Here is a 27,308-nt window from a genome sequence, read left to right on the forward strand (position 1 = left end):
TCCTTCCTTCCTTCCTTCCTTCCTTCCTTCCTTCCTTCCTTCCTTCCCTCCCTCCCTCCCTCCCTCCCTCCTTCCTTCTATATATCTAGAACTCTATAAAAAGTCTTAAATGATAAAATGATGATGATGATTAGCAAACTGCAAGTTCAGGCATAAAGATCATCACAAACTCTTATATCCTTGGTTATTTGACTAAATATCATACTGTTCAAAAAATGTAACATTTTCTTCTTCAAGCATTATATAAAGGTTGCATCTTTTGATGCATTCAAGTTGAACTCAACACTCAACTTGAAATCCACACCTAGCTTAAAATATGTTTATCATCTGTCTCTACCCAGCAGAATGTAAGCTTCATGAGGGCAAGGATTGTCTCTTGTCCTTTTTGCTTATCTCTGTATCTTGGGTAACAGGCACTTAATAGGAGATCAACAAAATTGAATAAATAAATGAGTGAATAGACAATGTATCAAATAGCCTTGTCAGCATCTTCCTCCTCAAGCTTACAATCTCCTCTCCCTGGTGCTAAAGATTACTTGGTTTTTTACTTTCAAAAAATATGGAGAGCATCAGACTTTCTAATCCCCTCTTCACTCTGCAAGGTTTTCTTTAAAGCCAGCATCATCCAATAGAAATACAGAGTTTGCCACATACATAATGTTAGAACTATCTTGTAGCCACATTAAACAGTAAAACTAAGTGAAATTAATTTTTATTGAGGTATAAATGACATAGAACATTGTATTAGTTTCAGGTGTACTACATAATGATTCAATATTTGTGTATAGTGTTAAATGATCATAGTAAGGCTAGTTACTGTCTAAAACCATACAAAGTTACACAATTTTTTCTCTTGTGATAATAACTTTTAAGATTTACTCTTCTGGTTACTTTCAAACATACAGGACAATATTACTAACTATACTCACCCTGCTGTACATTACATCCCCATGATTTATTTATTTTGTAACTGGAAGTTTGTATTTTTGACTCCCTTCACCCATTTCATCCACCTCTCAACTTCCCTCCCTTCTGGCAACCACCTTTCTGTTCTCTGTATCTATGAGTTTTGTTTGTTCATTTATTTTGTTTTTGAAATTCCACATATAAGTGAAATCATATGGCAATTTGTCTTTCTCTGATCTCTTTCACTTAGTGTTAACCATGTTATCATAAATGGCAAGATTTTAATTTTTTATAGCTGAGTATTATTCTATTGTGCATATATATGTATACATATATGTGTATATATATGTGCATCTATATACACACATTCCTCCTTATCCATTCATCCATCAGTGGACACTTAGGTTATTTCCGTATCTTGGCTATTAGAAATGCTGCTGCAATGAATGTAGGGATGTGTATATCTTTTCAAAATAGTATTTTCATTTTCTTTGGATAAATACCCAGAAGTGGAATTGCTGGATAATATGGTAGTTCAATTTTTAATTTTTTGAGGAATCTCCATACTGATTTCCACAGCGGTTGCACCAATTTACATTCCCACCAACAGCACACAAGGGTTCTCTTTTCTCCACATCCTGGCCAATATGTTATTTATTGTCTTTTTTGATAATAGCCGTTCTGACAAGTGTGAGGTGGTATCTCATTGTGGTTTTGATTTACATTTCCCTAATTAGTAACAATGAACATCTTTTCCTGTGCCTGTTGGCCATCCACATGGTTTCTTTGGAAAAACGTCTATTCAGATCCTCTGCTCATTTATTAATCAGATTATTTATTTTTGTTTTTGCTATTGGATTGTATGAGCTCTTTATATATTTTGGATATTAACCCCTTAGTGGATATATGATTTGCAAATATTCTTCTCCCATTCACAATAGGTTGTCTTTTCATTTTGTTGATGGCTTCCTTTGGTGTGCATAAGCTTTTTAGTTTGATGTAGTCCCACTTGTTTATTTTTGTTTTTATTGCCTTTGTTTTTGGGGTCAGTTTCAAAAAATCATCACCAACTGCTGTCAAGGAGCCTACCACCTGTTTTCTTCTACAAGTTTTATGGTTTTAGGTCTTACATTCAAGTCTTTATTTTGAGTTAATTTTTTGTGTATTGTAAGACAGTAGTCTAGTTTCATTCTTTTGTATGTGGTTGTCCAGTTTTCTCAAAACCATTTATTGAAGAGACTGTCCTTTCACCATTGTATATTTTTACATCTTTTGATGTAAATTAATTGACTACATATGCATGAGTTTAACTTTTCTTGGCTCTCTATTCTGTTCCATTGATCTTTGTGTCTGTTTTTATGCCAATACCATAGTGTTTGATTACTATAGCTATGTAATATAATTTCAAACCAGGGAACATGAGGCCTCCAGGTTTGTTCTTCTCTCTCAAGATTGCTTTGGCTAGGGGTGCCTGGGTGGCTCAGTCATTAGGCGTCTGCCTTCAGCTCAGGTCATGATCCCAGGGTCCTGGGATTGAGTCCCACATCAGGCTCCCTGCTCCGCGGGAAGCCTGCTTCTCCCTCTCCCGCTCCCCCTGCTTGTGTTCCCTCTCTCACTGTGTCTCTCTCTGTCAAATAAATAAATAAAATCTTAAAAAAAAAAAAGATTGCTTTGGCTATTCAGGGTCTCTTGCTATTCCATACAAATTTTAGGATTGTTTGTTTTATTTCTGTGAAAAATGCCTTAGAATTGACATCACATAGGGATTGCTTCGAATCTCTAGATTGTTTTAAGTAATATGGACTTTTTAATATAATCATTAATTCTCCTAATCCAAAAGTGCAGAATATCTATCCATTTATTTGTGTCTTCAATTTTTTTCATCAATATAATTATTAGCATATAGGTCTTTCATCTCATTGGTTAAATTTATTCTTAGGAATTTTATGAATTTTGATGCAATTATAAATGGGACTGTCTTCTTAATTTCCCTTTCTAAGAGTTTGTTGTTAGTGTATATAAACACAACATATATTTGCATATTGATTTTGTATCCTACAACTTTACTGAATTTGTTTATTATCTCTAACAGTTTTTTGGTGGAAACTTCAGGGTTTTCTATATATAAGATCATGTCATCCACAACTAGTGACCATTTTACTTCTTCCTTTCCAGTTTGTATGCCTTTTATTTCTTTTTCTTGCCTAATTGCTCTGGCTAGGATTTTCAATACTATGTTGAATGAAAGTGGCAAGAATGGACATCCTTCTCTTGTTCCTCATCTTAGATGAAAAGCTTTTATCTTTTCATGATGAATATGATGTTAACTATGGGCTTGTCATATATGGCCTTTATTATGTTGAAGTATGTTCCCTTTATAGCCACTTTTTTGAGGGTTTTTATCATTAACAGATGTTGAATTTGGTCAAATGCTTTTTCTGCATCTATTGAGATGGTATGGTTTTTTCCTTCATTTTGTTAATGTGGTATATAATGTTGATTGATTTGCAAATATTGAACCATCCTTATATCTCTGGAACAAATCACACTTCATCATGGTGCATGATTGTTTTAATGTATTGTTGAATTTGGTTTGCTAACATGTTATTGAGGATTTTTGCATCAATGTTCACTGGAGTATTGGCCTGGGATTTTCTTTTTTTGTGGTGTCTCTGTCTGCTTTTGGTATCAGAGTAATGCTAGCCTTGTAAATGAGTTTGGAAGCATTCCCTCTCTTCAATTTTTTACAAGAGTTTAAGAAGGATATGTATTAAATCTTAAAATATTTAGTAGAATTTACCAACGAAGTTGTCTTATCCTGGACTTTTGTTTGTTGTGAGATTTTTGATTACTGATTCAATCTTCTTACTAGTAATTGGCCTATTCAGATTGTCTATTTCTTTATGATTCAGTCTTTGAGGATTATATGCTTCCAGGAATTTATCCATACTTCTAAGCCAGTGTATAATTGTTCATAGTAGTGTCTTATGATCCTTTTTATTTCTGTGGTATCAGTTGTAACTTCTCCTCTTTCATTTCTGATTTACTTGAGTCCTCTCTTTTTTTTTTTTGATAAGTCTAGCTAAAGGTTTGTCAAATCTATTTATCTTTTCAAAAGTACTAGCTTATTGATCTTTTCTTCTGTCTTTTTAGTCTCTACTTTGTGCTCTTATTTTTGTTATTTCTTCCCTTCTACTAACTTTAGGCTCTGTTTGTTTTTCTTTTTCTAGTTCCTTTAGGTGTAAAGGTAGATTGTTTGAGATTTTTCTTGTTTCTTTAGTTAGGCTTGTTTCACTATGAACTGAGAATTTCCCTCTTAGAACTACTTTGCTGCATCCCATAGATTTTAGTATGTTGTACTTCCATTTTCATTTGTCTCAAATATTTTTCGATTTCACCTTTGATTTCTCCATTGCCCCCTTGGTTGTTCAGTAGATGTTGTTTAATCTTCACATACTCGTGATTTTTCCAGTTATTTATTGAGGCTTCATGGGAGAGTGCAAGGGTGGGGCATGCCTACTGGCTTTAGCGAGGCAGTGGGAGAGCACAGGCCTGGGGCATGCCTGCTTGCTTTAGCAGGGGAGTGAGACAGTGCAGGGATTGTGTGCCCCTACCAGTACTAACAAGGTATTGGGAGAGTGCAAAAAATGATGCTTACCAGCACCACCATTTCTGGAGAGAGTCTCAAAGGCTCTTTGCCTTCAGCAGATGCTTTAAGATTAACAAATGAATCTCCTTCACATATAGTTTAGGTGCTTTTCAAATTGCTTCTGTGGTGGGCCTTGGAGTGATGAGTCTCTGAGTGAGCCCTTTAAGATCAGTATCTTAGTACCCTACAGACTTTTGGGTCTCTTGGATGGCAGCCCCATTGTTTTTCAAAGACAGATGTTTTAGGAGTTCATCTTTGTGGTGCAAGTCCCAAGGGTTGGGGTGCCTGATATGGGGCAAAAACCCCTTGCTCCTCAGGGAGAAGCTCTGGATTTGTGAGATCCTTCCTGAGTGTGAGTTGCCATGCTGCGGGTGGGGTTTTGGTGAGAATGCCTCTCTGTGCCTACCTGTCTCCATATGGCCCTTTTATCATTTGTTGTGAAGGAGCTGTTCCACAGTTTTTCAGGTCTTTTTCATAGGGAATTGTTCAGTGTGTAGCTGTGGATTCAGTGTGTCCATGGGAGGAGGTGAGTTCAGGATCTTCCTGCGCTGGTTTCTTGGACTGCCCCCCAAATTAATTTTAATAATATATTTTATTTAACCCAATATACCCAAGATATTTTCCTTTTAACATGTAATTAATATAGAAATTATTAATGAGCTATTATACATTCTTTCCTTGAAACTTCAAAACTGGTGGGTATTTTACATACATCACATTCCAGAGGAGTCACATTTCAAGTGCTCGATAGCCACATAAGGCTAGTGGCTACCACATTGACAGATCAGCTCTATACCCTGTCTTTTCTCTAATCCTCAGGGTAAGAATTATATCCTATATAAAGGCAGACCTTTATATAGGACTCAGTGTCCTCGTGAGACATGAGGGGCATTGTGCCTATAATTTTTGCTTTCTTCTCTATCATCTTAAATGAGCCCTTTGTCCTGATTTCTTTCTCTGCAAGGATGTGTTCAGTAGTACTTTATAGCATCGGTAACATAATGAAGTATTCTAAGTTTTTGCTTTACAAAAAGCTTTAATATCTTACTCATAGAATCTACTTTCCAAGGTATTGATCACCTTTATCATTAGGGTCTTATCTGTTTATCTTCATTTTTATTAATAAAGAACAATCAAATCTGGATATAAATGTCTAAATACCAGCCATTGTTTAACTACTAAGAAAAATCAAGGGCAGTATTCAACATAAATTCTTTCATTAAGATTACTAGTCTAAAGCATTTTGTTTATAGTCCACATAGAATCCTTTCACAGGGATTCTTTTTCATGTGGTTAGCACTTTATAATACTATTTTCTTGACCTTCAGTTACATTATATTTTATGCATTTTAGTTAAAAATCTTAAATTGTGATATGTGATAGTAACAGTGTAAATATTGTTCTCTGTAACATGCAACAATGAAATTTATTATAAATCACAGAATCTATGCCTAGAAATGTTCAGCAAACATTAATGTAGAATCTAAGGTATATTAAATTCTTCCAAAGAGATAGTAGTTTTATTAAAATCTATTAAAAATTAAGGTGCTTGTGATTATTTGAATATTTGTTCTCTCCTATTTTATTTCAAGGTAATAAACCTTATTTTAAAAAAGATTTTAAAGTACGTTAGTGTTCTTGTGTAATATGATAGATTTTGGTAAAAATCAGGTGTCTTTCTGAAAATTAATGAGAAAAGTCCCAATAGTTCATTTTTGCCCTTGCTTCCCTTGCCTTTGGCAATGTTTCTAGGAAGAAGTTGCTGCAGCTGAGGTCAAAGAGATTGCTGCCTGTGTTCTCCTTTAGGATTTTGATGGACTCCTGTCTCACACTTAGGTCCTTCAACCATTTTGAGTCTATTTTTGTGTGTGGTGTAAGGAAATGGTCCAGTTTCATTCTTCTGCATGTGGCTGTCCAATTTTCCCAACACCATTTGTTGAAGAGACTGTCTTTTTTCCATTGGACATTCTTTCCTGCTTTGTTGAAGATTAGTTTACCATAGAGTTGAGGGTCCATTTCTGGGCTCTCTATTCTGTTCCATTGATCTATGTGTCTGTTTTTGTGCCAGTACCATACTGTCTTGATGATGACAGCTTTGTAATAGAGCTTGAAGTCAGGAATTGTGATGCCACCAGCTTTGCTTTTCTTTTTCAACATTCCTCTGGCTATGCGGGGTCTTTTCTGGTTCCATACAAATTTTAGGATTATTTGTTCCATTTCTTTGAAAAAGGTTGATGGCATTTTGATGGGGATTGTATTGAATGTGTAGATTGCCCTAGGTAGCGATGACATCTTCACAATATTTGTTCTTCCAATCCATGAGCATGGAACGTTTTCCTATTTCTTTGTGTCTTCCTCAATTTCTTTCATGAGTATTTTCTAGTTTTCTGAGTACAGATTCTTTGCCTCTTTGGTTAGATTTATTCTTAGGTATCTTATGGTTTGGGGTGCAATTGTAAATGGGATCAACTCCTTAATTTCTCTTTGTTCTGTCTTGTTGTTGGTGTATAGGAATGCCACTGATTTCTGTTTTCCTTCAATTTCTATTTTTTGGAACAGTTTCAGAAGAATAGGTATTAATTCTTCTTGAAATGTTTGGTAGACTTCCCCGGGGAAGCCATCTGGCCCTGGGCTCTTGTTTGTTGGGAGATTTTTGATGACTGCTTCAATTTCCTTAGTCGTTATGGGTCTGTTCAGGTTTTCTATTTCTTCCTGGTTCAGTTTTGGTAGTTGATACATCTCTAGGAATGCATCCATTTCTTCCAGATTATCTAATTTGCTGGCATATAGTTGCTCATAATATGTTCCTATAATTGTTTGTATTTCTTTGGTGTTGGTTGTGATCTCTCCTCTTTCATTCATGATTTTATTTATTTGGGTCCTTTCTCTTTTCTTTTTCATAAGTCTGGCCAGGGGTTTATCAACCTTGTTAATTCTTTCAAAGAACCAACTCCTAGTTTTGTTGATCTGTTCTACTGTTCTTTTGGTTTCTATTTCATTGATTTCTGCTCTGATCTTTATTATTTCTCTTCTCCTGCTGGGTTTAGGCTTTATTTGCTGTTCTTTCTCCAGCTTCTTTAGGTGTAGGGTTAGGTTGTGTATTTGAGACCTTTCTTGTTTCTTGAGGAAGGCTTGTATTGCTATATACTTTCCTCTTAGGACTGCCTTTGCTGCATCCCAAAGATTTTGAACAGTTGTGTTTTCATATGAAAAGCTTTTGCACAGCAAAAGAAACAGTCAACAAAACCAAAAGACAACCAACAGAATGGGAGAAGATATTTGCAAATGACATATCAGATAAAGGGCTAGTATCCAAAATCTAAAAAGAACTTATCAAACTCAACACCCAAAGAACAAATAATACAATCAAGAAATGGGCAGAACACACGAACAGACATTTTTCCAAAGAAGACATCCAAATGGCCAACAGACACATGAAAAAGTGTGCAACAGCACTCAGCATCAGGGAAATCCAAATCAAAACCTCAATGAGATACCACCTCACACCAGTCAGAATGGCTAAAATTAACAAGTCAGGAAACCACAGATGTTGGCGGGGATGCGGAGAAAGGGGAACCCTCCTACACTGTTGGTGGGAATGCGAGCTGGTGCAGCCACTCTGGAAAACAGTATGGAGGTTCCTCAAAAAGTTGAAAATATTGCTACCCTACAACCGAGCAATTGCACTACTGGGTATTTACCCCAAAGATACAAATGTAGGGATCCGAAGGGGTATGTGCACCCCAATGTTTATAGCAGCAATGTCCACAATAGCCAAACTATGGAAAGAGCCAAGATGTCCATCAACAGATGAATGGATAAAGAAGATGTGGTATATATATATATACAATGGACTATTATGCAGCCATCAAAAGGAATGAAATCTTGTCATTTGCATTGACGTGGATGGAGCTGGAGGGTATTACACTGAGCGAAATAAGTAATGAGAGAAAGACATATATCATATGATCTCACTGATATGAGGAATTCTTAATCTCAAAAAACAAACTGAGGGTTGCTGGAGTGGTGGAGGGTGGGAGGGAGGGGGTGGCTGGGTGATGGGACATTGGGGAGGGTATGTGCTATGGTGAGCACTGTGAATTGTGTAAGACTGTTGAATCACAGACCTGTACCCCTGAAACAAATAATACATTATATGTTAAAAACAAGAAGATAGTAGGAAGGGAAAAATGAAGAGGGAGAAATCAGAGGGGGAGATGAACCATGAGGACTATGGACTCTGAGGAACAAACTGAAGGTTCTAGGGGGGATGGGGGTGGGGTGATGGGTTAGCCTGGTGATGGGTATTAAAGCAGGCATGTATTGAATGGAGCACTTGGTGTTATATGCAAACAATGAATCATGGAACACTACATCAAAAGTAATGATGTATGGTGATTAACATAACATAGTAAAATAAAAAAAAGAAAATTAATGAGAAAAGTCAGGTAAACAAAAAATGAAAATCATCTAGCAAAAAGTTAAAGAAAACGTTCAGGGCAAAATGTGAAGGGGATGATGGAAAAATAGAAGATAAGTTCCTGAAAAACAGACTATTCTGCCAGACTGAGTAAAGACTGAATGTATTTGGAGAATGAAACTCTTATACCTGATCCTGTATATGACGACATGGGATATGAACAAATTAATTATTGCTTAATTGCATAATATATAAGGTACTGACCTGCTTTATCACAAGGACTCTTGACTCTCGTGTACTTTTCTCTTCATTTTAGTTATTTTTATTGCCTTTTGTCGCATATACTTATCATTCCACATAAGGATGTATTTCTAGATTTTAATTCCCATTTTAACCCAATTTTACCCCTACAAACATGACGTTTAAAAGCTAAAGGCCAGGGGTACCTGAGTGGCTCAGTCAGTTAAGCAGCTGCCTTTGGCTCAGGTCATGATCTCAGGGTCCTGGGGTCGAGCCCCAAGTCAGGCTCCCTGCTCAGCAGGGAGTGTGCTTCTCCCTATCTCTCTGCGGCTCCCCCACCCCCTGCTCTCTCTCTCAAATAAATAAATCTTAGAAAAAAAGCTAAAGCCCATTTAAGCACTTTGTATGAGGGAGAGAGTTTGTGTCCATGAAATGTACAATAACTGGTGTATTTTTTCTGAAAGAAAAAAAACACATAGATAACAGCCACTGTCATTACCTTCACTAAAACGAGACAAGAGCAACAATAGCTACATAAATTGGTGTACAGCTCCAGACAATGATTTTGGCAATATTTCAGTGCCATCAAATGGCTTATTTCCTTCTTTTGATTCTACTTTTGAGAATCTAATCTAAGGCCATAATCTATATCCTCCTATATTTTTACCCAGTGCATGAGGAAAGCCCCTTTACACACAGAGAGGCAGCATGGCCCAGTGGTTAAGCCAGGGCTCAATTCTGACTCCACCACTAGGCTAAATGCATGATGTTGAGCAAGTTACTTAAATGCTGTGCCTCAGTTTCATCATCTTTGATATGGAGATAATCTTCATTTACCCTAGGGTCTTTGTGAGGATTACATGAGGTAATAAGTGTAAATCACTTCCACTAGTGAATTTAAAAAATGCTCACTGTTACCATTATTATTTTCATAACAGGACAATTATAATAGCAAAAACAACAACAAGAAAAAGGAAGAGCCCCGATGCTCCACAATACAAGATTGGTTGCATGAACTCTGGTCCATCCACTCAAGGGCAAAGTCATTAAATTTCATCAGTGTGCACAGTGTAGCACAGGGACTAAGTCCTACAAGCATTTGATGCAATCTGGATTTCATTATGAAAAACACATAAGATACACACTGGGTAACATTTTAATATCACAAAAATTGGAATGTGTTTTATAGGTCAAGGGCCTGTCACAGTTTAATGGGTAGTGTGTGATGCATCTTATATTTGATGCAGTTTGTGGTTGGTAGAATGATAACCTTCCAAAGATGTCCATGTCCTAATAGCCAAAATCTGTCCATGCTACCTTCTATGGAAAAATGAGCTTTGTAGATGGGATTAAATTAAGGAGTTTGAGATGGGGAGATTATCCAGGATTATCCAAATGAACCTGATGTAATCACAAGGGGCCTTACAAGAGGGAGGCAAAGGGCTTTAGAGTTGGTAGTAGAAGATGTGATGACAGCAGAGGTTGGAATGATTAGAAGGGGCCAGGAGTCAAGAAATGCATGCAGCTTCTAGCAGCTGAAAATGGCTAACAACTTCTCCTGAAACCTCTAGAAGGAACTAGCTTTGCTGACACCTTGACTAATTCTAAACTTCTGACCTCCAGTGAGACTAATTAGCCCAGTGAGACTAATTCTGGACTTCTCACTTCCAAACCTGTCAGATAATAAGCATGTGTTATTTTAAGCTCCTAGGTTTGTGGTAATTTGTTACAGCAGCAAAAGGAACCTAATACATAGTCAAATTGGGTACAATAAGGCTCTTTTTTACTTCTAGGCAATGTTAGGCCCTCAGTGCTTTCTGAATACCACCTGACAGCATAAGAGGCAATCAATAAAAGCTACTGAATGAACACTGAATGGAATAGTATACAGCTATCAAAATGTTTACAAATGGAAAATATGTTATTTAAAAAAATAACAGTTTGAATTTCAGTGAAATCACAGTTCACTAAAGTGGGAATACATCAAATTCTGCATATAAAAATTCCAGCAGAAAATAAATTAAAAATAGTAATAGTGACTGTTTCTGCACGTCGGCACTATAAAGATGACCTCTACTTTTTCTTCTTTACATGTCTGCAAATTTTCTATAATGAACAGGTATTGTTTTCATAATGGGAGAAAGCACATCAATTTCACTTAAAAAGTAGATAGCAGTATAATGAGGAACATGAAAAGCAATTTACACAATATTGGTAAATTCAATCTCTTTATGCACCAATGACTCTAATTTAACTAGTAATTCAAAACCTTCAAATTCCTGGGTCTAGCATGTCAGTAACTGTTAAGTCATAAAGGGTCTATGTTTTGAAGTTGTCAACATGGGTCAGCTTTAATAATAGTAAAGCTATGATTATCATCTTCAAAAATCACCCGCTGACCAGCCACTGTGAGCTGCATGGGGACAGCAAGCAGGGTGTCAAAGAGGAAGTGATTTATGCAGAAATTGGCAGTCGACCCAATGGGAAGGAAAAAGGCAAAGGGAAGGTTTGCGGAATGATTCTGCTTACTTGAGTGTGAAAAGACAAGAGAGTTCTTCCTACAACTATGGCCCTTTGACTTTGGAGAAATCATTCCACCACTCTGAGCTTCAGTCTCTTCCTTTGTGTTATGAGGGCATAGAAAGAAATTATCTCTAAGATGAATGCCCAAAAAACCCCCACAAAAACCAAAACCAAAAAACCCTTTCACTGTTCTTCAGTCTCACTTTGTATTTACACAGGGGTTGCTATGCACTGATGTGAACTAGGTCCTCTGCACCGTGCAACTTGCCATTTCCATCACCATCAGATATTTCACAGTATCTTCTTTTTTACAATGTCAGAAAATAGACCGCACAGCGCATTTAAAGCCTTCAGTAAGTAAGGGGTTATAGCATCAGGCTGATGTCTGGTTAGTCACTGAAGCTTTGCAGCTTGTCACTTGTCAGCTGTTTGAAGAACGCATTCATGACCCAGGAAAGTTTCCTATTTTCTTCCATGAAAAGCAAGCATATTAGCAAAACTTAAAAACAGCTTTCCAACTAAATGAAATGCTTGATAATGTCATAATTATTATGATTTTAAATGGGGATGCCATTTCCGGAATACATCATATGTAAAATTTTAATGGAAGTGCTAAATGTCAAAAGATTTTTTTTTTCCAGAAAATATTGATGGAATACCTCTTATTTGAAGGAAACTTTGTTTTAATCCTAATCTTAAGGAATTTTTAAGTTAGTAGGGGGGAATAAATCATATACATAGTTAATTCTAATGTGAAACAGAAAGGTAAATGCCATAGAAAGATACAGGTAAATCATGACGGATAGAATTTCAGAGGAGGAAGAGAGATTATGTCCAGCTGTCCAGACAGAGATGGTTAAGGGAAGCTTATGGGGTACATGGCATCAAAGGCTGTTCGGATCCTGAACTCAAGAATTGGGATGGAAGGGGAGGGCTTTCTTGGTAGAGGAAACAGAATGAGCAAAGTCCTAGTGGCATGGAAAATTTGGAGTGTGTATAGAGAAGAGTAAAAAGTGAAATTTGATGGTATTGTTATCTCCAGGTGGAAGATGCATGGGATAAAAATCAAAATGATGGACAAGATCTAGAAGGCCAAGGCCTCGAATGCCGACCTAAGGAGACTGCACTTTATTCTACAGACAGCTGAGAACCATATAGGATTTTTGAGCAATTATTTAGTTGATTAGCACTCATCTCTCCCTATTATAGGGGACAAAGGTAATCCTGTAGTTTAAAATTTATTATCATTTCTCACTCAACACGTGAACAAAATTCTAAGCAACCTTTTCGTACATCACCCAATGAATTGGAAAGGATTTCAAATTTTTGGATTTGAAACTCTAAGGGAGAAGATTTCCTCCATTGCTTTACTATTTATTTGGGGTTGGAAGAGCAGTAGCCCCATTAAGATGTTGGAATGAAAGCTGCACACATGAAGGTCCCAGGAATTCCAACTGTCTGGGACAGAGAATGTGACAAGAACTTTATTCACGGCCCTACCAGCATCCCAATTTCAGGCCTTCTGAACATCAGGGCTTAGCTTTAGACCCTTAAGCACAGCCCTTGGCCTTCCTACCTGATTGTTCTTGGGAACTGGCACTAAATCTACATTCTGTATATGAAGACAGAACACCAATTCAGCACAGTGTTCCCTTTGTGGCTGAGTGTGTGTGTGTGTGTGCCCACATGTGCATGCACATTCATATGCAAACATATAAATATACACCCATTACACAAAATAGTGATGGCACATACCATTATCTTTTGGTTATGCCTGTTATAGCTTATTGTTATTTTGTAGTGAAAGCTATATTTTTCCTAAATGGCTTGTGAGCATCTTGAGAGCAGGCCCACCATATTGTATTATGAATCCAGCCAATACTCAATTAGTATTTACTGATCAATATATTTAAGCCAAGTCCTGCAGCCTCCAGCACATGGTGAATTTCCTTCTATGATCAGGTGAACAGCTGATTAACACACTTGGTCTAACAGGACAAAAACATGATGGTTTCTATTTTTCTTTAGATCCGCGAAAGGCAAGATAGCTTATTTTTTTAAAAGCCCCTGAGATAAGTGAATTTATCATATGAAAGCAATCTATCAATATGTGTGTGTGTGTGTGCATGCATGTGTGAAACCCGCCTGCTTGCAACTGCAAAATGCAGAAGTCATGTGTTGAATATTAAATACAGGTGGTGTTAGCAAATGCACAGAGTTCATCAATCAGCATGATTTTCATATGTTATGCCTGACACTTACCTCAATAAAGAAAATGCTGGCTGCTGACGTTGGATGATGATACATATAGACGGTCACGAGAATGGCTGCTACTATAATGAGGACCAGGATGAGAATTCCAACAATGAGGCCAGCATGAAGGGTGCCCCCTTTCTTCTCGGCTGCACTGTCATCTGTAGAAGCTGAAAGAACAGCACAGCTGTCAGAACATTCATGTGTGTGCTTTTAGGTTTGCATTTTCATTACAGGGGATGTTTACAGTTTTAATAAAGTACCATTAGAATTTTTTCTTTTACTTTCTGTACAACTCTTCTTTTCCATGACACCAATTTTAGAAGTTAGATACTCTTCATTTGGGCAATGAAAATTCCATGCTATTAATGATTAAAAATACTTTGTAATTGTTTTAATTTATAGTTCAATAAACAAAATTAACAGCCTTTATTCTAAAAGTACTATGCAAAATCTAAAACTCTAATTAACTATATAATAAATTTAACTTTGATTTTTCTCATTAAACCACTGGCACTTTTACCTATGGAAAAATTGATTACTGTTTGAAAGTTCCTCTCTCATTTTCTTCTGGAAATTTTATATTGAAGAGTATAATGCTTCTTTTGGTGGGCTAGATAGGCATTTTCAGAAAGTCTATGCATGAGTTCAAAGGCTAGTTTTCAAAATCTGTTTTAAACTGAAATGCTCTTTAAAAGAGTAACAGATGGATGCTAAATGACCCTCAAATAGTTTTATCACCATCTGAAGAGAACACATAGCATATCAAAATATTCCACTATGCCACAAACCAGTATCATTTGGTCTGAGTTTTACTGAGATGTTTTCCACTGTAATACCCATTTTTAGAGAATCAGGAAAAAGAAATTAAATTTCTAAAGTGATAATTATCCAACTCAAAGCAGTAAAGCAAATAAAGCTAATCTCTAAAGTCTTCTCTTGTTCTAAAATTCTGCAATCTTCGATGACTACTCGGGTATTTAAAGATCTTAAATTATGTGCAGCAGGTAACCATGTTTATGTGCATACTATGATTGATATTTTTGAACCATTAGAAAATTACTTAATATTCATAAAAGTTCTACAGCAGTGATTCCTAATCTTTTCATTACTAATTTGCATCTTTATTTTAAACATTATTTTTGTCTGTTGAACCTCATTTAAAAAACACTGATTTATTTATCTTATTTTAGATTTTTGCTAATAAAAAGCATACATGACTGCCTCTCAGAATGTGCGGTCAATGTGCAATAACAGAATTCCAGATAAAGCAAAGAAACGTGACTTCCCAATTCTTCCAGCCCATCTTTTACATTTTTGTTGTTATTGTTTGTTTGTTATTTGCTTGAGACCCATAGTTGGTGTTTGGTAATTCTTCTCCAAATCTAATAAAGCTCAATATCCTAAAGCTTTCCCTTACATAACTAAAATTCATTATTGAAAGAATATACAATTTAAACAGTAATTCATTCTATAAAAATTCACTCACAGAGAGGATTCTGGGAAGAAGGAAGAGTATGAAGTATCAGGAATCTGTCTCCCTACATAGACAACAATTGCATTGGCAGAATGTGTCTGACAATTATCTTGGCACTTTGGACTCTATCGAAGGCTTGCAACTTTCAGGAGAAAGGCTTGTACTGTAAATTGTGGTTAATTTCAGTCAATGTCAACTCTTAGCATAATAGTGGCTACCCATCCTCCACCCCTCAGTCATGTGGCAGGCAGCTGCACATACGTTCCTGAAGTAGCCTGCAGGAGCCAGGGCAGGCAAAAAGTACCCTGTCCTCCAGAGATCAGGGATCTGTGTTCTGACCACTGATTGGTGCTTGTCATCACAGAGGCACAAAGATGGAGCCATTGGTTTCTCCTACCTTCCTCCATTGTTGCAAGCCCTTCCCCCTCTGGCTGAAGTAACTTCTAAGGGATTTAAAGAGCCAGGGCTCCTTTCACCATCCCCCACTTCATTTTTCTCTTTTTCCACTTTTGGGAGCTAGATAGTAAAGACTAGGACATTCAAAAACAACTGCATGTATGGGGGAAAATTAGACAGTGAGTGCATATGCCCAGGAAATGGCTCAGAAAAGAATTGAAAAGACAGTAAGATTACAACTCAGGCTGATCCTCAGCATAGAGACAGTATGCAGCAGCAACAACAACAACAAAGAAGATAATCAACAATAACAAAAATAATATCAAAAAGCAGCAAGCCCTGGGGAAGGGCAGGGGGAGAATCTGATTTCTGGAGTTACCACATTATTAGATTCAAATGTCCAGTTTTTAACAAAAATTCACAAAATATGCAAAGAAACAGGAAAGTATAGCTTATTCAAAGGGAAAAAAAATCAACAGAAACTGTTCCTGAAAAAGAACTGATGGCAGTACAATAGAGTTTAAAACAACTGTCTTGAAGATGCTCAAAGAATCAAAAGAAGATGGGGAGAGAGTCAAGAAAACAATGTGTGAACAAGATGGAAATATCAATACAGAGACAGAAAACCTAAAAAGAAAGCAAAAAGAAATTCTGGAGCTGAAAAATACAATAACTGAAATGAAAAATTCACTAGAGGGATTCAAAGGCAGATTTGAGCAGGCAGAACAAAGAACCAGTGGACTGGAAGATAGGACAGTGGAAATCATTGACTTTGAGGGACAGAAAGAAAAAGAGCCAAGGGGCCATCAAGTAGATCAACATGCACACTGCAGGAGTCCAGGAAGGAGGGACAGAGAGAGGGGGAGAGAGAATATTTTAAGAAATAATGGCCGAAAACGTCCCAGATTTAATGAAAGACATGAAGATAAACATCCAAGAAGCTCAAGGAACTCCAGTAAGATGAAGTCAAAAAGACCCACACCAAGATGCATTATAACCAAACTTTTGAAAGACAAACTCAAAGAGAGAATCCCTAAGATAACAAGAAAGAAAATAGCTATAATCCAGACAAAAGGCAAGGGATATTTATTTATTTATTTATTTATTTATTTATTCATTCATTCATTCATTTGAGAGAGAACGAGAGAGTGGGGGGTGGAGAGGAAGAGAGAGAATCTCAAGCAGACTCCACACTGAACATGGAGCCTGATGCGGGGCTTGCTCTCACTACCTTGAGAGATCTGACCTGAGCCAAAATCAAGAGTTGGATGTTTAACTGACTGAGCCACCCAGGCGCCCCTGTTTATTTATTTATTTATTAGAGAGAGAGAGCACAAAAGCCAAGGAATTTAAACATTCCCTACAAAAAAATAAACTAAACACGAAAGAAGACAGTAATGCTGGAGGCACATAGAAACAAATAGCAAAAATGTTGGAATTAAACCCTTCCTTATCAGTAATCATTTTACATTTAAATGGATTAAAGTCTCCAATCAAAAGACACAGACTTTCAGAAAGAATAAAAACACAAGATCCAACTATATGCTGACTATACGATACTAACTTCGGATACAAATAGATTGTAAGTGAAAGTATAAAAAAATATATTCCATGCAAATAGTAACTAAAAGACAGCAGAGGTAACTATACTAATGTCAGACTAAATAGATTTCCAGTCCAAAAGGTTATGAGACAAAGAAGCGCACCGAGTATTAATAAAAGGTTTCAATACAGTAAGAAGATATAACAATTATAAACATTTACATAGCTAATGACAAACCATCAAAAAATATGAAGCAAAAACTGACAGAATTGAAGGGAGAAACAGACGTTTCTGTAATAATAGTTGGAAATTTCAATATCCCACTTTCAATATTGGAAAGAACAACCAGACAGAAGATAAGTAAAAAAAGAGGACTTACCACAATAAACCAACTAGATCGAACAGACATATACAGAACACTCTACCCAATGACAACATACAATTCTCAAGTGTGCATGGAAGACCTTTTAGGGTAGACCATATGTTAGGCCACAAATTAAGTCTCAACAGGTGTAAAAAAATAGATATCATACAAAGAAGTTTCTCCATCCACAGTGGGATGGAGTTAAGAAATCAGTAACAGAAATAAAACTGGAAATTCACAAATTTGTGGAAATTAAGCAACACACTCTTGACCAACGAATGTATCATCGTGAAATCACAAGGGAAATTAGATATGAATGAAAACAAAAACACAAAAACCAAAACTTGGGCACTACAGCAAAAGCAGGGCTAAGGAGAGAATTTACAGCCGTTAATGCTTACGTTAAGAACAAGAAAGATCTCGAATCTATGACCTAACTTTACAAGTTAAGGAACTAGAAGGAAAAAAACAAACTAAACCTGAAGTTAGCAGAAGGAAGAAAATAATCAAGATGAGAGCAGAGATAAGCAAAATAAAGAATAAAAAAAATAATAGAGAAAATTAATGAAAATTGGTTCTTTGAAAAAATCAACGAAATTGGAATGGGGACTCACACACTAGCAGTCTAGCCTCAGAGTCTGCACCCTGAGCCTCTGATCACTAACCCCTCAACTGACACTGAACTGTATGTACTGCTATTTCTTCTTACTTCATGTTATCAATTCTGGCAAAGAATTCTAAAAAATCCTTGGTAATTTCAAAGAAGAAAAATTAACTTAAATATGGTTAAAGGATTAACATTGTGCCTTCAAGAGGGCAGGGGCTGTGTCTGACTTGTCACTTCTCTGGGACTGTCTGCTGTCATATGCACTGAAAATCCATGTTTGTCAGAAGGGATGGAGGGAGAGAGGAGGAAGAAAAAAGAAAAATAAACCTGTTGAAAATGGGTTACAGCTCTTGGAATCCAATAAAATACCACTTCTCCAATAAAAATCAAACAAGGTTATAATAAATTACTTTATCTGGTCTTCAGTTATCTTATCTCTGCAGTGGAGTCAGTAACAGTAACTACCCCATAGGAGTGCTGTGAGAATTAACCATTGAACACATATAAAATGCTTAGGAGGGTAGCTGGTATATGATAAGCACCTAATTAATGTAGCCATTGTATTATTACTTCTAATATGAGGCAGGTTGAGGCAAATGATGGTGTCTGATTCATGACACCATATAAATTATGTTTTTGCCCTTAACATTTGTTACTTTTAAAGTTTGGCTTTATTCTTAAGTATGCTTGTATCTTTGTACTTTGTGCACTTGAATTTTTTCTTATTTTTAAAAGTATGATACATTACTGTCATGGGAAAACAGGATTAATTTAAAATGTTGCTTTGGAGAAGATGTGGCAAAAAAAAATCTACTTGGGTCAAGAGGGGAAGCCTTGAATTTTTCTTCAAATCCCATGTGTAATTCCATCCATCTATCCTTGATCCCTCTCCACATCTATCCATCCCTCCCATCCTCAGATCCATCCATCCAAATAGCATCTGTTTCTATCTCTGGGATTAGTAGTCTTTTATAAGCAGCATGCCAAGATTCAGCCTCACTTTGTGTGTGTGTGTGCAGAATAGGGAAGGGAAGAACAAGACACTTGTGAGTTAGCTTCAGGCTGCCACTTCCCAAGTGAACCAGCACCTGTTGAGGAGGCAGCAGGCAAAATATAGCCCTTCCCGGGGAGAAACGAGAGAGCCAGAAACATGTTTTATTCAATAAGAGCTCCAGTCAGTAAAATTACCACTGACTTGGAGTACGTAAATTGCTAATCTTTAGAACATAAAATCATAACCGGATTTATACCTTGAAACCTCACTCACTGCCTTCACTTAGTCATAAATGTTTACTTTCTCACTTATTACTTATTTATATTTTCGATAATGGCTTAGTTACATTATTTCCTTTCTAAAACACTCCTTTGCAGTGCTGGTGTGGATGTTAAGACACCATTTCATGTCTAATGAAATCTGTACAGAGTCTAGTTTGTTGCTAGCCAAATGAATATTTTATGACATTTCTGGATGATGATTTTAACAAAATAAACAATCTTCATAGACTCTCAAAATATTGCTAACCAGGAGACAAAATAAATATTGAGGGATCTGCAACTGTGCATATGACTTTACTCTGTGTTGTAATTAGGGCAAACCATTTAAGGAGAAATACAACAAATTCAATTCCAAAATATTACAGAGGCATCCTTGTGTCCCAAGCAAGTGCTATTTCCAAATGCTTCAGAGTTGTCATCTGAATGGAATGGCCAAAATTGCAAAAAGATTTCTGGAGAACGTATTTTTCCATTTTCATATTATTAAGGCAAGTTGTCTGCATCTCTACTCTAGATGCTTTCTCTACTAACAAGTATTATGATGGCATATTAAAAGGTTGTTGAATCTGGAGATGAAGTGATCACTCTATTGATGTGCTTTGATTTTAAATTCTTTCACCATTTGTTTCCAGTTTGGTATCACTGCCCCATTAAATGATATAGGGTTTCACACTCACGGGTACCTGCAAACAGAAATCAGGAGATCATCTGTGTTAAAAATGATGATCACCTCAAACACAAAATTTAAATTTAAAGTGTAAGCAAGTGCTAGTAATTTCCATCATTGAAATTTAGTTCATTCACCTCGCGGGTGGACGGCTCAAATTGATTTCAATCCTTCAGAAAAGACAGTAAACAAAAATGTCAATTTTGGAAATAGTCATTCATTCCTGTGGTTTGACTGATCGTTCTTGGAAACTGGCATACGGAATTGGGTCAGAGAAAACCTTGAGCCTATTTCAGGTACAAACTTAAGTTCATGAGAGTCCATGAGGACTTGGAGGAGCTATTCCAAAAGGTCACGAGTAATCTTGTCGGAAGACTGAAACTCTTATTCTAGTCTTAGAAATATCTTATGCTCTTTCATTCATGTCCGAAAGTGAACAAAAGCCATACAACTATACTCATACACATACAGTATTGCTCACAGGACAATTCAAATCTTTAACTTTTTTAGCCTTTCATCCTGTATTCAAATAAGAGCAATTAGTGATAAAGGATAGTAAGATACCATAAAACGGAGCCTCAAAGCCCAAAAAGGAAGTATATAGATATATGTGAAAAGCTTATCAAATCAAGGCCATTTTTTTTTTTGCTACTCTGTTTAAGACAAATTTTAAAACATAAATGAAACACGGAAAATCAATAGTATCAAAGATAATATACTCTCCTCTGACCCACTGAATGACCCATGAGTTCCTACTTTTTAGTACTTTATAAAATGCAGATCAATATTTAGACATAGAAAAGGCTATAAAAATTGTCAAATTTATCTAAGCAATCTGCTATTTTGGGGTAAGTTTTAGCTACCATGATAGTAAAGACAACAGATTTTTAAAAGGCATTTTAAATACATATGAAAAATATTCAAGACCTCATGCAAATGTGTTTCATTTGCTGCACTCCAAGAAAAGTTTATGACCTATTGACAAGAGGAAAGAGGAAAGATAGAAGGAAATAGAAGAAGGAAGAGAAAGAAGGAAAAAAAATTTGACAGGTTGTTTCTTCAAAGTGTTGTGTCTGATTTTGAACCTCTACCTCTCCTTGCTCTTTAGATGACTGATGTTTTTCTCAGGATTTACATCAGAATATCAGGTGGCACTGATACTTGGTATTTAGAAGTATAGTTCTTCAATATGTTAAAAAGATTTTAATACATTGCTAAAATGATCTGTACCCACTATTAAATCTTACCAGTAATTAAAGTCCAGAAATAAAGTAAAACTAAAATAGAAATACTCCTTGTCTGAAATTTTATTCACTTTAGAACTAACTCTTCTCTTGGCTTTAAAATGAAACACTACAGCCCATAAATTCCACAATGTATTAATATCCTTTGGGGGACCAAGAGGCTCATGGGTTGGACAAAGTCTTGCACAAATCTGTGCAAAATTCATAAATCTTATACACGTGATGTCAAAATGTTCTTTTTAAAGCTTCAGAATGAAGTTAAACTATGAATGCTTACAATGTTAGTGTTCCAGTCTTGGATTAAAAACACACACAGACACATGACTTTCCCTGTGGAATATTATCTAACCCATTTACAACCTAAAGCATGTCATGGAAGAAAATCAAGTGATAAAATTTTTAGTTAAATTGACTTTCCTTTGGAAGTTTCCCTTGTAACTGATCTCATTCTGTAGCTCATCTATTTTTCCTCTTAGTGCTTTTGAATTTCTACAACCATGATCATGACCTTGACTTCATTCAGAATTTTTTCGGTGTTTGTATTTTTTTGATGCTTGCCAATCTGTCAATATTATTCAGGTATTAAGGGTCCCTTGGGACTATTATATAAGCTATACCTGATCCACAATATGTGTCACTGTGACAATACATTCATAATGCACATTATGATCTCCATTGGAAGGATTAGGGTAAATACTGTGAAAAGATGTTAAAATGGGTGCACAAACCCCTGCTAAGTGCATTATGTATGGTGAGAACAATATCTGGCAGGGACAGCTGGCCAAGCTTCACTTTTGCAGCCTGGGCTGCAACAGGGCAGCTGTGAAATTTCATTCAGGGAAACATATAAAACATTCTGGGCTAAAAGAGCTTAGGGGATGACAATCCTTTTTTTAACAATAATCCGTTACCTTTCATCTTAGAAAAATGAAGCTAAATAAAATTTCTGTGAAATCATATTTTTTTTTTTAAAAAAATGCTTGATTCCATCAAAATGAGGGATTTTGGATAGCAGTCACCACACCCAGCCTGCTTCTAGCTTCATTATGTAATTTGGTGCTTTAGTGTAGGCATATGTGTGAGCATCTAAAAAGAGGGGATTTACAGTGCTTACAACTGCCATAAGACCCAAAGTAAATCTGTGGAATAATCCATTATCATTTTTCACTTCTTTGTGTATGTACTACTTTTTTTTTTTTTAAGATTTATTTATTTGAGACAGAGAGAGAAGGAGGGAGAGAGGAAGAGTGGGGAAGGGGCAGAGGGTGGGGAGAGAGAGAATCTTAAGCAGACTCCCCACTGAGCACAGAGCCTTATGTGGGGCTTGATCTTATGAACCTGAGACAAAATCAAGAGTCGGATGCCTAACCCACTGAGCCACGTAGGTGCCCCATGTATGTACTACTTTTTAAAAGTAGTCTACGTATGCATCTAATATTTTCGGTAACCAAGATCTTTGTAAGACTTAACTTTTAAAACTTTTCTTAACATTAGCTTTCTATCCAAAGGTGTTTTTGTATACAGTTGTCTCCTCCTTCTAAAAATATATTTAAAATTTATTTTTGAAAAATAAAATGTGTCTCTACTTCTACAAAATAATCCAAAGAAAAGGGATCTTAGCACCTAAATTGCCCATCCAAATATTAAACTGAAGAGTTTCACAGAAATTGTTTCTCTTTTAATTTCATGCCAAGCCCTTGCAAGGGTTAAGAAATCAGGGTTTTAAAGTACAGAAAAAATGTAGAGTTTTCTTATTGAATATATTCACAGTGAATATGAAATACCAAAAATAAGATTGATGAAAGTACTTTTAAGATTGGGAGGTACAGAACAGAGTGACTCCTCATACCATTTAATCCAATCCATTCCCGAATGAAGTCACTTATGTTGACAGGTCATTTATACACAAAACTATGAGTATCATAATGAGTGTTTACTTCCCTACCAAATCCACCAGGTTTTCTCAACATGGAGGAAGAACCCTCTTCACCTTGCTTCTATCAGTGGGGAATGGCAAACGTGTGTCCCAACCACTTAGCTAATATAGACCCTTAGTATTTCCACTCCTCTTAATCATGGCTGCATTGTCAGGTCAATACCAGGCCTTCTTGAAATTATTCAAGGAAATTGGATCCAGTCTCTCACTGAAGCTGAAGTGCATGAACCCAAGGACATCTATCTCATAAATAGTTTTTCCAGTGGAGAGATCAAGCTCTATCTCACACTGTATACCCACCATTAGGAAAACAGGCCAAAAAGGCCCTTTTATCTATCCCCAGACCACAGCAGGAGCTGGGCCATGGGCCATGCAAGATAGAACCTGCAGCCATTATTTGAAAAACAAAGACCCAGCTGCTGAGGTGCAATAAACTATCTAAATAAAATCAACCTTCTAGTGATTATCCATAAGCAACTTATTTTGAAAAGTGCTGAATATTAGGTCAATATTATTAAATCAATCCCAAGTTCTTTGACATTTGATTTTATGCTCAATATTAATGAAAACCTTTGGGTTTCCTAAGAAAGCATAACTTAATTTAGTTGCTAAAGATATCATTTTGGCCTGTGTGTATGCCTTAGAATTAAAACCTTAGTCCTTCATGTTCTCAACAACCATATGACCCTTGTGGTTTGATATATACAGTCCTCCAGGAGGGTAAATGGGCAGGACGACATGTATGTGCTATGCATCATACCGAGACAGAATCAGAAACTCGAAAAAAAAAATTGGGTTGGGTCTGGAATTTTTTAATTTGTGTTACCAGAATTAATAAAAAGTGCCCATGTGTCAAAGGTAGGAAGAAAATATTAAAACCACTGAGAGCCAGTTTTGCAGAATATTTATATTTCACTTGGCTCAGATAATACCCCTAGCAGGGACAGAATCAGGTAGCCTGCTTGAGAAGAGAGAAATTGTGTTATTATCATAATTGCCTGCCCCCAGATCCTGGAATATCAAGTTTCTTGAAATATAAAGTTCCACAGGTTGAATGTGGGATAGAACATGGTCAGTCCGGGAGGTGAGCACTAGTCTCATCCTAATCTTTTCCACCAAATAAGCTTTGTAAAATGGCCCCACAAAGTGGTACGTGGTACTCCCAGGAGTTTTACAGTTGCAAGGACCTTGGTCTCAAAGTGTTGGGGGTACAGGAACCACCACGCTCATTCTGACGTTGATGTGGCAGTTGATGCTGCTTCTGTTCGCTGAGAAGCTGGATAGTTTCAACAGTGGGAGAATGGCAGACAAATGGCTTCATAGCTGACTGCAACATTTGGAGCAATCCTCCCTGCAGACAGCACGGCATTGGAAAGCACAGCATATGCTCTGACACCAGATCATTGGTGGTAAAGCCTAGCTGCGTTCCTTACCAACCATGTGACCCTAGACAGATTACATAAATCCCAGGGCTTCCACTGCCTCGGGTGTAAAACGGGATTATAATAGTACTTTTTCAAAGCAGTACTTTCTTTAAAGATTAAATGAGATAACATACAAAACCCTTAGAAAAATACCTGGTATACAGAAACAGCCCAATCATTTCTAGATAATTTTATCATTATTAGCAACTACCTGGGAAGGTTCTAAGAATAATTTAAAGCAAAACATAAATCACATAATCAGAAGTGTTAAATTTTATGTCTACTAATTTGAGAAGCTGGTTTGCTAAGGATATGCCTTTTTCCTTTCTTTAGTCAAGAATTTCAAGAGGCTTGGAAGAATTTGTTCATGAGATTTTTCAAAAAACTATATCTAGTTTATGAGCAACACGTTAAAATCTCTCGCTTCTCTTTTAAAGGAGATAAAACTTGCAGCCTCGAAAAGCACAGATCTTAAGTGTACAATATAACACATTTTAATAATTTCCATGTCCCCAGAAAGTTCCCTTTTCCCCTTTCTAGTCAATTCTAATCACATCACACCCCACCCCATGATGGGCACCCACTAAGCTGATTTCTGTTATAGTAGATCAGTTTCGCCTGTATTGAATTTCATACAAACTGAATCATACTGTCTGTACTCTGTAGTGCCTGGCTCTTTTTACCTAACATGATGTTTTTAAGATGTATCTGTATCATTGCATGTATCACTGGTTTGTTCTTTATTTGTGCTAAATAGTAGTCCACTGTATGAATACTCAATTTGTTTATTTTTCTATTGCCAAACATCTGGACTGTTTTCAGTTATTGGCAATGATGAATAAAGTTGCTATAAATATTCTTGTAAATATTTTTGTGGATATGTTTTCTCTTGGATAAATACATAGAAGTGGAATTTCTGGATCAAAAGGAAGATGTATGTTTAGCTTTTATAGAACTGTCACTTTTCCAAAGGGATTGTACTATACCACACTGATTAGCAATGTAAAAGACTTCTGGTGCACCATATCATCATCAGTATTAGTGTTCTGTCTTTTTAGTTTTAGATTTTGACATGGGTGTAAAATGGTACCTCATTGAGGCTCTTGCTTTTTTAAAAAGTTAGTCTGATAATCTATGCTTTTTTATTATTATTATGTTAATCACCACATTGGAGTGTTTATTCTATTTACATTTAGTATAATTATTGGTAGGGCTGGATTTGATTTTTTTTCTATTTTTCTTCTTTGTGTCCATCCATTATGTGATCCATTTCTCCTCCTCTCTTGTCTTCTTCAACCTAAACAAATATTTCTTAGAATTCCATTTAAATTTAGCTCTACATTTTTTGTACATTTTCTTTAGTGATTGTTGAACTTAATGTTAATATATGTTAAAGTCACTTTTTATCAAACAAATTGTTAATTCATTATTGTAACTGAAATAATAACATTTGGTCATAGAAACTTACAGCACTATTATGAATCAATGTTAAATAAGGACTCCTGTCCTTACTACCCACGGTACATTTAAAATCTTAACACGGTATTACTTAAGCTAGAATAAAACTGAGGTGAAAATTAGTCTTAATGGAATAGTAAGTAATTGAAAATCTACCTGTGAAAAAGATTAAAATAAATTTACTATCTAATGGATTAAACTACTTTAATCATTAAGTCTTTTTAAAAATAGCATATCTTTTCTCTCCATCTGTCTTCTTTTCTGCCTCCCTCCCTTCCTTCTCCTTCCTCCCTCCCTCCCTTCCTTCCCTCCTTCCTTCTTCAACTAGATCAGCATATTACATGAGAAATAAGCTTTGGCAATTGAGGCACACATGAAAAAGTTTAGTATTTAAGTCACAAAACCTTAAGGACGGTCGCCAAGGTTAGTGGGCTCCAAATACTCTTTGGCAGGCCCTTTACACATTAATAGAAGGCCTCTTGTTCCATTCCCCTTGAAATGTTTTATGGGTTCTCTCAACTCCTAGACACCATACTCTGACCTCTCACACTTACTCTCCCCATACTACTTTTTCTCCTACTACACTGAAAAAGCAGGAAGCTCAGATGAAATTCCCTCAACTTCTCCCTCCCACCTATCTCCTCTCATCCATGTTGACTGACCCATTCCTACTTGTTGATATATGAAAACACTCTTGGTCATCTTTTAATTCCTTTCTTTAGGTCTTCTTTGTACTCAACATCTATAACATGTAAATAGCTCCTAGAATAAAATGACATCATTAACAACAGAAATCACTACTTTCCTCTTCACTGAACATTTTGAAAAAGTAGCCTGTCCCTGTTGACTTCAATTTCCTTTTTGCCCATGGACTTCTCAAATTCTATCTGGGAATTGTATTACTGTGGAGTGTAGAACTGTCCAAC

At 36.3% G+C, this 27,308-nt stretch overlaps 1 protein-coding gene across 1 annotated transcript in view; it reads right to left on the reverse strand.

Moving 5' to 3' along the window:
• PLXDC2 (plexin domain containing 2) overlaps nt 1-27,308 on the reverse strand; it is a 459,765-nt gene that overhangs the window by 35,084 nt on the left and 397,373 nt on the right. The window contains exon 14 of the mRNA XM_035021516.1: nt 14,001-14,161. Within this exon, the coding sequence (XP_034877407.1) occupies nt 14,001-14,161 (161 nt within the window). The remainder of the gene's footprint in view (nt 1-14,000; nt 14,162-27,308) is intronic.

This window comes from Mirounga leonina, unplaced genomic scaffold (genome assembly GCF_011800145.1).
Source record: "Mirounga leonina isolate KUSES-001 unplaced genomic scaffold, KU_Mleo_1.0 Mir_175, whole genome shotgun sequence".
Lineage (NCBI taxonomy): Eukaryota > Metazoa > Chordata > Mammalia > Carnivora > Phocidae > Mirounga > Mirounga leonina.